The sequence below is a fragment of the Pogoniulus pusillus genome, chromosome Z, assembly GCF_015220805.1.
Source record: "Pogoniulus pusillus isolate bPogPus1 chromosome Z, bPogPus1.pri, whole genome shotgun sequence".
Lineage (NCBI taxonomy): Eukaryota > Metazoa > Chordata > Aves > Piciformes > Lybiidae > Pogoniulus > Pogoniulus pusillus.
Window position 1 is genome coordinate 85,496,372 of NC_087309.1, and position 12,307 is coordinate 85,508,678.

Here is a 12,307-nt window from a genome sequence, read left to right on the forward strand (position 1 = left end):
ATCCTACACTAACATCCTGGCCAGCAAGTTTCTATCAAAGAGTGATAATGGAAGATCTCTCTGTTGGTGAATTCACTGACCAGCTCAGGCAGACAGAGGACAGCTTGTCACACTCTGCCCTAGTCTCTGCCATAAAAATACTGGGTACAGAAATACAGGATGGCATTGAAGACAGCATGAAAGAACTGCAAGAGGATCTTAAAATTGCTATTTTCAATTTGGTAAAGGATGCCATCTCTTCATCATCTGAAAGGGTGATGTTTCTGTCATCAGGAACAGACATCCACCTCCTTCAAGGCAATTCCAGCCCAGAAGAAGGCAAATTCCACCTACACATCAGCAATCACGTGCGTCACTGGGGATAATCCTGCATGACCAATTTGGTGAAAACATGAACCTACTTCACTTCTTTTGGAGAGTCAGGGATCTGCAAAGTGGAAGAAACAGAGGCAGCAATGCCAGAAAAGTAGCTGTCACTTCTTCAGCTCCTGAGAGCAACTGCAACTATTCCAACAACTGCAGTTTCCCTCACAACACCACCAATCATTGTGTACAGCCCACATGCCATGTTCAGCATCAGAGGTGCCCTGCCTCCAGCCAGGAGGAGGAAAGGGATAGTGGAGAAAACTAAATCTATTGGAATGTATTCATCAAGTGGCCTGGCAGTTCAAAAGTTCAGAAATACAGGACTTTAGTTGACACAGGAGCTCAGTGTACTTCATTGCCATCAAACTGCAAAGGGACAGAGTCTATCACTATTTCTGCAATCACTGGTGGATCTCAAGAGTTAACTAAGTTGCAGGCTGAAATTAGTTTAACTGGTAAAGAGTGGAAGAAATATTCTCCTGTAACTGGTCCTGATGCGCCTTGCATTCTGGAAATTGACTTTTTGAGACAAGGTTGTTTCAAAGATCCTAAGGGTCACAAATGGCCTTTTGGAATAGTATCACACAGTATCACAGTATCACCAAGGTTGGAAGAGACCTCACAGATCATCAAGTCCAACCCTTTACCACAGTGCCCAAGGCTAAATTGAAATTGTCCATTAGACCTGAACATTCAGATGAATCTGCAGCTGTGGGACATCATGACATAGAGGATCTGCCAACTGCTACTCAAACTGTTCACCACAGGCAGTACAGAACTAACCGTGACTCTTTGTTACCCATTCATCAGCTAACTCGCCAACTGGAGAGTCAGGCTGTCATCAAGAACGCTCATTCAGCTTTCAACAGTCCCATCTGGCCTATGTGCAAGACTAACGGAAACTGGAGACTGACAGTTGATTTCTGTGCCCTCAACGAGGTGACTCCACCCATGAGCGCAGCTGTGCCAGACATGCTGGAACTCCAGTACGAGCTGGAATCGAAGAAGGCTAAATGGTATGCTACCATAGACATTGCTGATGCTTTCTTCTCTCTTCCCATAGCAAAGGAGTGCAGGCCTCAGTTTGCATTCACCTGGAGAGGAACCCAGTACCAGTTCAACTGTTTGCCTCAGGGGCGGAAGCAAAGTTCAACCATCTGTCACTCAGTCATCCACAATGCACTGGAGAAAGGCAAAGCTTCAGAACATGTACAATTCATCCATGACATCATTGTGTTGGGCCAAACAGCTGAGGAAGTCTTCAAGAAAGGTAACAAAATCACTGACATTCTGTTGCAAGCAGGTTTTGCCATTAAGAGAGACAAGGACCTGCCAGAGAAATTCAGTTTCTGGGAGTGTGGTGGCAGGATGGTCGCCGTCACATTCCACAGGATGCGATAAACAGAGTCTCCACCATGGCAGTTTCCACAAATAAGGCCACTCTACCTTTCTTGGGTGCAGTGTGACTACACATTCCTGGATTCAGTCAAATTGTCAAACCTCTGCACGATGTAACTCGTAAGAGAAACAATTTCGAGTGGGGACCTGAACAACAAGCAGCCTTTGATCAGATAAAGTGAGAAGCAGTCCATACAGTGGGCTTGGGACCTGTGAGATCTGGTCCAGACATTAAAAACATTCTGTACACGGCTGCCAGTGACAATGGTCCAACTTGGAGCCTTTGGCAGAGAGCTCCAAATAAGACACGTGGTTGTCCACTTGGTTTCTGGGGTCGTAGCTACAGAGGTTCAGAGGCAAATTACACCACAAGAGAAAAAGAAATACTAGCAGTTTATGAAGGAGTGAAAGCAGCTTCTGAAGTGACTGGAACTGAGTCACAATTGCTTTTAGCTCCTAGATTGCCAGTTCTAAACTGGATGCTCAAAGGCAAAGGTTCATCACCACATCATGCCACAGATGCAGCCTGGTCTAAATGGATGGCTTTGATAACCCAACGAGCACGAATGGGTAATCTTGATCGACCTGGTCTAGTGGAGGTGATCACCAACTGGCCAGAAGGCACAGTCTGTATAAAACCTCTAGAGGAGAAAATAGCCTGTACTGAAGAAGCTCCTCCCTATGGTGATCTCTCTGATCAGGAAAAGAACTATGCTTTATTCGCAGATGGTTCCTGTCACCTTGTTGGGAACAAGTGAAGATGGAAGTCAACAGTCCAGAGTCCTACCAGGAGAGTTACTGAAGCAAGAGATGAAGAATCCAGTCAGTTTGCTGAGGTAAAAGCTGTCCAACTTGCTCTGGATGTGGCTAAACGTGAGAATTGGTCTATGCTTTACCTCTACACCGACTCATGGGCTATAGGACTGGAAAAAGAATGGTTGGCAGAGAAAAGGAAAGCCTATTTGGTGTGCTGATCTATGGCAGGACATTGATGCACAACTATAGAGAACTCCAGCAAAGGTGGAGCATGTAGATGCACACATGCCTAAGAGCAGAGCTACTGAGGAACACCAACACAACCAGCAGGAAGACCAACCTGCTAAGATTTCCCAAGTTGGTACCAACTCTGATCTTGACCTTGATTGGAAACACCAAGGTGAACCCTGCAAGAGTTGTCCTACCTGAGGTACATAAAGTTGTGGGTTTTTTCTCCATAGCAAAAACATTACTTACAGAACAGCACATCTGCAAAAACATCAAGATAAAATCGTATCTTCACATCATGATCCATATATAAATCCATAACCACCAGACAATATGAATAATCTGGGCAAACTGACAAGAATTAAGACAACTGAGAAGGTATCTTTTTTCAGCAGCTACACAGTGTGGCTACCCTGTGACAGACCCACAAAGTTTACATTCTGCACTGCTAGAAATACTGCAGGCAAAATTTGGCCGCTCTATCAAGGAATAATAAACATGGCCTGCCACCCTTGGAGGAAAAAAAAAGAAACAAAACAGCCAAAAACCCAACTTAACCAATGTCTCCATTTCTTTAGTCGACAGGAAATTGCACAATTAATTTCTTGAATAAGTTTAGAGGCAACCAACCCATCCAGCTTAAGAGGAAGAAATACATGTAGTCTACTTCACACCCCAAGAACACAATTCAGTTCTGGTTTTGATGGACAATTTCTTTCCTGTCAACTCCAGAATCAAACATCTCATTTCCCAATGTACTTAATCCCTTACAGAAGGGCCATCACACTGTGAATGATTAAACTAATTATTCATTACTGTGCATTGACTTTCATACTCCTTTTGATATCCACTGTCACGAAAGGAGAAATCATGCTTCTCAGGAAAATGAATCCAGGTTCTGCACGCAGATACTTTTCACTTCATTATCTGAAAATGTAACCTTGACACATCTATAATGGTGAGAGACCTTTTAATATTCTTCTCCACGGTAAAGCGGATGCACCATTTTATTGCTTAAAAGCTGAATTAAATCCTATTAGTAAGCCTCTTGCATAGTAATATTGCATGTTCAAGTACAATATGAGAAATACAATGCCCTGAAAGTGTAAAACAGAATCCTTTTCAGTCTCTCAAGACCTTATTTTCAACACAGCATATTTCTAATTCTTCTACACTCCACCTCAAAAGAGATGTAACTGAAGCACTCTTACTCTTAGTACCTTTCACTTTTCAACTACTTCTGCAAAAAAAGTGATTTTCCATTCAAGAGGTGGGCAAGATTAATAAAACTAATGTTAATTAGAAGTCTAGTTCCAAGTACAGTAATTTAAAATTACTTCGAAATTGTTGTCTTAAAATAGACTAAACAGCACACTGAAATAATCTCAAAAATCAATTAAGTACTGAAGTTGTAGATACATCTACAGGAACAGCACCCAAGCCAGCACTGAGCAGGGCTAGTAGTTTCATTTAACACAGCACTACATTCAGACTGCCAAACTGCTTACCATTTCAGGATTATTTGGAAGAGTCTCTCTACCATATAAGCCTTCAGAATAAATTCAGAAATTAACCCAGCATCACAGCTTCTTTACAGCTGAAATAGGTATCACTATTCTCTTTGAATGAAAAAAATTCAAATAATCTGAAACAGAAACACACGTTCATTTGAACGAGTTCTCTTGCATCTTAATTTTGCTAATTTCTAAATTTCATTGTAAGAAGCAAGCTTATCATCACATCCCGCAGTCAGTATTGAGCATAAATTAATGCATCTCAGTTATTTTCTACACGTGAAAATAAAATTTCATGCAACTTTATTGGCACGTTTAAGTGTAGAAATAAACCAGAGACATTTCATGCACTCGAACTGCAAGAACTGGATAGCTTCCAAAATGCCAAAAAGCAAACAATTTTAAGTCAACTATTTTCAGTGAAAATTACCATATTGCAGTTGCTATTACCTATAGCAAAAAGAAGGGAGGAAGTATATTTTTAGTTGATCATGTATGAATATTATACAGAAAAATCTGAAGGATGCAACAGAAAATGTAATACACTGGTTAGAATTACTCCAAGATATTGATCTTGCCAATCTCCTCCTCTGCAGGAGCACTCTTCAAGAAAGTTATCTGAGGCATAATCAAAATGCAGTACCAAAAGGGAATTTAATCCAAATATTTAAATTTTGCAGCACTTTTCTCATTAGCTAGTTCGGAAATCGCTTATGTTGAAAAAAAAAAAAACAACCACAGCTGCCCAGTTAGACCAGAGTTAATGCCAGTCTTTCAGGTTCTGGTCTTTAGCCACTGATACTGACACTATGTCAGCTACAAGTGGTTTACTGGAAAGAATTAAAAAACAGAAAAAGGTGCTCCTCCAAATACAGGCACTCTTTCCTTCCTTCACTAACTGTACTCTTCTGACAAATTACAGTGCCTCCTCTTCTGACACGAGCCCTCAAGGTGTTCACAGTGCACTGCAGTAGTCTCCAGGTATGCACAAGACTGATGGACACATGGGCAGAAAGTACATTTTGTGACACTAAAGTAGAAAAAGTATTTCTCTTAAGTGTTTATTTAATCTTTATCTCATGCTTTTTTTTTTTTTTTTTTTTGGTAACATACACAATACTAGCATAGCAGTACATCTATGCCATTTAAGGTAATTGAGTATATGTATATATATATTAAGGGCGCATGCTCAAAAATGTCTTTATTAATAAAAATATGCAGCAAGTTTCACAATCTGGGGGGGGGGGGGGGTGCTTGCTTTCTGTAAACCACGTCAATTCCCAGATGTAACTCTAAAGTCACCACAGGAGACAGCACACTGATTTACGCCTTTCAGCAGCAGCTCATACTTGTGCTGTCAAACAATAATGTGGCACCCAGTTATTCTGAGCTTCCCTGGAATAAAGCAAAATTAAAGTAGCAATAACAATATCAGTTTTCTGAAGACAGTTCAAGGGTTTCAGGATTCCATAGCTTATGAAAATCAGTAAGAAAGATTTAAGCATTAAGCAATGTAAGATTTAAAAACGCACGTGGTCTTTACAAAATACAAACCCTGAAGGACCAGTAGGATTTACTGCTGCAAACAAAGCAGTACATTCATTTTTCTCCCTTGATGAAAATGGTTGTAATTAAGCAGGGCATCAGGGCATGCAAAGTGAGGATGCTCCACATAGACAAAAAGGCATAAAAACATCACTTTGCATAATGCTAGTATACCCTCATGGGTATATGTGCATTGAGATCACCATTTTCCTAAATTGATGTAGGAAAATAGTTACAAATTAAAGGTTCCTAAGATGGCCAAAAGCACAGAGACTAAGAGACATCCTTTTATTTTAGTACTATGAACTTGAGAATGAAAATTCAAGTTCTACTTAAAAATATAAAAGGAAAGCAAATAGGAAAAGATGATGCTTCAATTAAAACACACTGACACAAGAATTGAAAGATGTAATGATTATAAGCAAGATTCAGCAAGGTAGCAATAAAACCTATCTGCAAGAGGATCTCCGTCCTCTGCCAGAGGGAGAGAGGAGGAAGGAGTTTTTCAAGACAGACCTTACATAACACAATCAGATAAATTGATAGCCTAGAATAATCTAGAATCATCTTTTAGTCTTTTATGCATCTTTAGCTGAGCTCTGTTTTCTTCACAGGCTACACAGAAACAATTTAAGAATTGAAAAAACCAAATGCCACTCAAATGTTAGAGGTGAGGCAGTCACTCAGCATTCTTGCAGAAAAGCAGTGCCAGCCTGTTCACTGTGCTTGTTAAACGTCTAAAGTTATCACTGTCCTGGAAGTCCTGGGTACCCCTAAATTCCTCTCTCTCAGTGGCTTGAATGGGAGGGGGAAAGCCGCCTGGTTCCCTGCCCTCGCCTGCCCCGCAGGTGTGAAGGGGGTGAGCAAAGGGGTCCTGCCCGCACGAGGAGTGCCCCGTGCAGTGCGCACGCTGGGATCTGACTGGGATTGGCTGTGCGCTTTCGCGCCTAAGGTGTGGTAACTCTGCCCTTTGTCTAGCAAGGGTATAAATAGGGGGGCTTCCCGCCTTTGGGGGTTCCTGCCTTGGATTTCGCCCATGCCTGGACGTTCGTGTCTGCCTGAGACTCCCCCCCCCCCCCCAACTCGCCTAAGGTGAATACAGAAAACTTCAAAGGATTGCTTCCCCATTGACACCTTTGTAAGAGCTGAATACCTCTTAACGACTCTCCGACAGCTTCTGCAGGAGAACGAGAGAGACAAACCTCAGCAGGAAGCCAGCCTGATCGTGAGTTATTTTGGCTCAACTTTATTAGTAAGAAACCCGCTATTAATTAATAGCTAAAGCCTTTTCCAACTTCTGACTTCCAAAATAGTCAGATTATTGATGGTATCCCTGTAGATAATTCTCATGCGACTGAATCTGCTAATTAAACTAAATTAACCTTTGTATATATAGTTGTGGGGGCGGGTTTTTGGGAAAATAACTATTTTTGTATAAAATTCCCGACTCGGCCACACATTAATTCCTGCCTCCACAACAATCACATAAGAAGAAAACTTGCAATATTCAAGAAAATAAAAACCAAAGTGGAAAATATAGTTTCAAAAAACCCCACAATACAGTTATCTAATGTGAGTAAAACAAACAGGCCTCTCCCCTCGATTCTGCACCAAGGCTATCAGTAACATCTTTCTTACTTCTGTCTCAGAAATTCAGTGGACAAGTGCATGTATTTCTACATGAAAGGAAGCAAAGTCAGACATGTGTTTTTAAATTCCTCTCATTTTTGGTGGGGATTTTTGTTGTTATGTTTTTTAATTCAAGATAGAAAGATCTTCCACTGAGATCACTACGTTCTAGGCTGTTATGGAAACTACTACTTGCAGTGGGCATTTAACAAACAACAGAACAATGCCACCAGTAGAGGGCTTAGTTCACATAACATCTACTTACCACAGCTGTAAATAACTGCACAAAACACCTATCAAATCCGAATAAATCACATACTGAAGTTTATTCTTAAAAAAACCCCACACCATTGAGGAAGACAAAAGCAGTCGGAATGACTTCTACACAATAAAGTTTTACTTACTGTAAGTGAAGCAACCTATAGCTTTACTCACTTGCAGCTGACCTACTCTAGAAGTATCAAAGTTGTTTTCATCCAGCTTTGTTAATTACCACACTCTCACCTCTACAGAGACTGGTCTGGAGGCCAATGCTCCTACAAAGCACTGCTTTGTCTATGAGATGAGCAACTCCATTAGCAGAGTAAGACTAATGCACACCAACTGGGTAAGCAACAGATTGATGATCTTGGCCATTTGCAGCAAACAATATATGAAGATAAAACTTTTCACTTGAAATTTAACATAACAGACCCAAGATCAGCAGCATGCAACTCACCCACTTCAGAGTACTTCATCATCTCTCAGTTCTGTTTCCATAATCATTTTCAGAAACAGACCTTTTTTTTTTCTGCTAGGAAAGCCATTGTTGGAACAACCACATGAAACTTGGTGGTTAGAGACCTATCCTACCAGGACAGCAAACCAAACTGTTGTCAAATAGCACCCCTTCTGTACACGTATGGGCATCTTTCTCAGAGTGCATCTTCCTCCAACAGTGCTTTTCTGTGAGAACAGAATCAGTAAAAGTCAGACATACTAAACTTCTGAACAAAAACTATGGAGGAAAGAAAATCTCCTATAATTCGCACTAGCATCAAAATTACATCAACACTGCCTCACAATATTTATTTACTTTTTAAAAGATAACTCTAATTGCAAAATGTAACTGCTACATTAAAAGCAGTGAACCATGCTGCTAGTGAATATATTTTTGGTTCAGTCTTAACACAAACTAACTGTCAACCTGGATGCACTGGGTCAAGAAGCAGTGGCATAACAAGAAGTTTCCAAGTAGTGATTGTTTTATGTAATGGTACTAGGATGCTAATAGCAGCCGCCCTAAGCCTTTGACATGCAGGCTGCACAAGTTAAGTCAGTACAAACACCACAGCTAAAGAGGGAGCTTATTTTTTAAAATTCTTTTATGTCAGTGAACTATCTTTCTTAATGTATAGTATTATTCAGCACTACAGACCATTACTGTTACACAGCAGGAACCAAAATCTTTGGGAATGGAGACAATAAGTCCCAAGAAATACAGAGGAAAAAAGGCTCAACATCTTTCATATGTAAGTATGGTGCCATCATGATTGAAAACTTATCAGCACTCTGTGGCCAGCAGCCAAGTATATAGTCACAAATGTAGAATATTTTATACTATAGAGGTTGAGAAGAAAATGCAGATATCCAACGTTATTAGTATGCATGACACACCCTATTAAAAGCTCTTTTGTTCTCAACTTTATGTTCCAAACTGTCCTGTTAAGTCTGAAGCAGAAATAATTGCTTTCCTTCTCCACATAAGCCTGAATGCTTGTTAACACATTAATGGCTTGGGAAATGAAGCACTCCCCAACAAAACAGCTAAGGTACTACATGGAATTCAACCTCATTTATGGAGTTTATACTATAACAGTTTTTAAAATTAATACTTTGGTATGATGTGTAACTGAAATTGCACATTCCATTTCTTCTCCCCTTCTCTGAGGGTTGGAGAGTGGGAAGGGGGGGAGGACACTGCAGACAAGATGTAACTTTGAAAAAAAAAGACGACAAAATTTCATCTAAACATCTATCTACACTGCAGAACAAACTGAGGACATTTGAGAAATTAGTATTTTTAATTAATTCTTACCTTAAAACTGCTCTGATAATGACATAATTAGGTTGCCTGTATCTCCTCCACGCCACAGCCTACCAAGAGTATTGCTTGCCATGCTTGAAAGCGCTTTATGAGAAAACCACACTTTTAGAAAATCTAGTTTCAGAGTAAGTTAAGAGTCCACACTGAAATGTATTAATGGTGTCCAAAAGCTTTCTTGACTGCTGCAGTATAAACACACCAAAAGCCTATCTGCCAAGCTCAGAAATTCAAGTTATGTTGTGGTGACAGAAAAGACTAACAACCTGGTCATCCCATCATAGACCAGCAGCCAAGAGCTGGTGGGGAAGAAAAAAAATTACAAAAAAAATACCAGTGGGGTTTTTTTCCACATGTATTACACATGGTTTATTTATAGCAAATCTAAGTCTATGCGTAAGACAGTAATTGCCAAACTCCATTCCATACTAACTAAGAATCAGACCCCAGAACAACATTTCACTCCATCGAGAAGGACCTGAGAGACAAGAACAATTTACTGTTATGGTTAGTAATTATTTTGATCTCTGAGATGTTGCAAGGAAGTATACATTTTCTCATGTAGCCTCACCGATCAAGGTGCAAAAGAACGGATGAAGAAAGTTCTGTCAACAAAATATTCATTAGGATATGACACACACTGTTTATTTCCCTAAACCCAGCAGAAGACCTCTCTAGAATACGGATTTCTAGGAGCATGACCTAACACCAAAAAAGGCATTTTTCAGACTTCAAGAAAACAGTATTGCAATAGTTTGATCTAGCCTTAGTTTAGTCCCGATCGTTTAAGAACGATCTAAAAAACACATCAAATTAATTTCAGGTTCCGCTAAAGGTTGCCATTTAATAGAAACCCTGCAATTGAAAAGAAGTTTTCCAACAATGTACTGACAAGTCCAAAACAGAAAAAAGCTTGACACGCACAGCTTCAGAAATTCTTAAGCTTTGATCATAACGCCCTCACGCGTGGGGATACTCAGTAAGACTGAAAAAAGCTCTTTGAAGAGCCTCGGCTCTATCCGCGCAGGCTTCATCACCACGCCAGAAGGCGGTTTTGTTCGGCACCGCAGGCGCAGGAGAAGCATGCGTTTTCAACGGGTCTGCACACAAACCTCTTGTGGATACTAAAGCCGAGCGCATCCTTTTGGTTGTTTTGGGTTTTGTTTTGGCTTTTTTTTTTTAGCCTATTTTCAAAAACACTTTCATTCCTCTTCCCAGACCAATACCTCTCGCAAACCCCCAAATTCCCTTTTGAAGGCGGCACGAACCAGAAAGGGCAAACGGCTGCGTCTACAACAGATCCTCTATCGGTTATGGAGGAAATACTTAAAAACACTTCGCCCGCAGACCTACAGCTGACTATTTCCCACCACAGGGACCACTTCCCAGAAATATGGGGGAGATAGCCCCACTGCACCATGGAAAAGGGGGGAAAAGAGCAACGAACCCCGTGCTTTCACACTCCCTGCGCTCGCCCGAGGCTAGGCGAGCTGTTTGTTCGTTACCATCTTCCTCCCACCGCCGCCAACTCGCACAAGAGTGCTCGCAGCGCTCCCTGCGCCATGCAGGGCCGAGTATGGGTCCAGTACAGGAACGGAGGGGCAAGTAGGGCCACTCGGCGGGGAGTCGATTTCGGCGACGGTCAGAGAGTGAGAAGTACGCGACTGCCGCTCACCTTGTCCAGCTCATCGTGCAACTCAGCCAGGCTGGGCCGGAGCAGCTTCTCGCCCAGGTCGGCAGCTGTGTGGCGGTAGTGGTCGATGCGGGGAACGGCGTCCATGGTGTTGTGGCCGAAGGTACGCAAGTAGTAGGTGTTGGTGTGGGTGTCATAGTAATAGTGATGGTGGCCGCCTGAGTGGAGGCTGCCCTCGCTCAGCACCGTGTCGCCGCCGTTCTGGAAGCTGACATTACCGCCTTCCGAGCTGCCGCCTCCCGGCTCCCCAGGGCTATCGTCGCCCGCCGATGGGTCCACGAAGTTCACCCGAAATCTGCCTTTGGCTTCTTCAGTGCCCTTACCCGCTATGCCACCATCCACGCTGTCCTTACGGACCTCCTCAGATGGGCGGCCGGAGCCCTCGGCCACCAAGTCCACCTGGAAGCGGCTCTGGCTCGGCGTAGGACCCAGCGGTTTGCCTAGCATATCGCCACCCGCTGCATCTCTCCCCTCATCCGAGCGCCCCTCCTCGCCTGCGGCCCTCGGCGCAGCAGGGCCAGGCGGCAAGAGCTGCTGTTCTTTGCCCTCCATGCTTGCCGCTCTGACTGAGCACTGCGTGCCGCCACAGCCCCAGCTGCTCTAAACACCCCTCGCGGTGGCAGCCCCGCTGCTTTAAGCCGCCAACCAGCGCCCGCTGCAGCGGCACTCCGCAGACAACGCCAGGCGCCGCGCGCCCCGCCCCGTCCCTCTCCGCAGCGCCAGGTGATGATGCCGCTGCTGGTGCTGCCACCGCCCACCCCTCGGCGAGACCCAACCCTGCCGTGGCCCTCTTGCCCCACAGCAGCTACTTTCTCCCACTACCCACACTGCCTTCCTGCCTCTGTTCGCTTTCCTCCGAGCGCGCCCGTTACGTGAAGGCACCGCCCGCCGTTCTGACAGCAACACGCGGGGAGGAGCACCCACGCCGGACAAGCCCACCGGGGATCAAACAAGGGAACAGCGTGATGCCCGCGGCTGGTTTGGAGTGGTGTAGTGGGGAAGGAAGCGGTTCCCAGTGCCCTCCACCTCTCGCTCCTCAGTTCGTCGACTTGATCCCCACTTGGCGAAGACACGAACTTGGACTAGAAGCAGCTA

The 12,307-nt window shown here is 43.3% G+C and overlaps 1 protein-coding gene across 1 annotated transcript in view; it reads right to left on the reverse strand.

Annotated features, from left to right (window-relative positions):
• SLC12A2 (solute carrier family 12 member 2) overlaps nt 1-11,943 on the reverse strand; it is a 66,018-nt gene extending 54,075 nt beyond the window's left edge. The window contains exon 1 of the mRNA XM_064140854.1: nt 11,195-11,943. Within this exon, the coding sequence (XP_063996924.1) occupies nt 11,195-11,764 (570 nt within the window). The 5' untranslated portion in view covers nt 11,765-11,943. The remainder of the gene's footprint in view (nt 1-11,194) is intronic.
• Between the last annotated feature and the right edge of the window lie 364 nt (nt 11,944-12,307).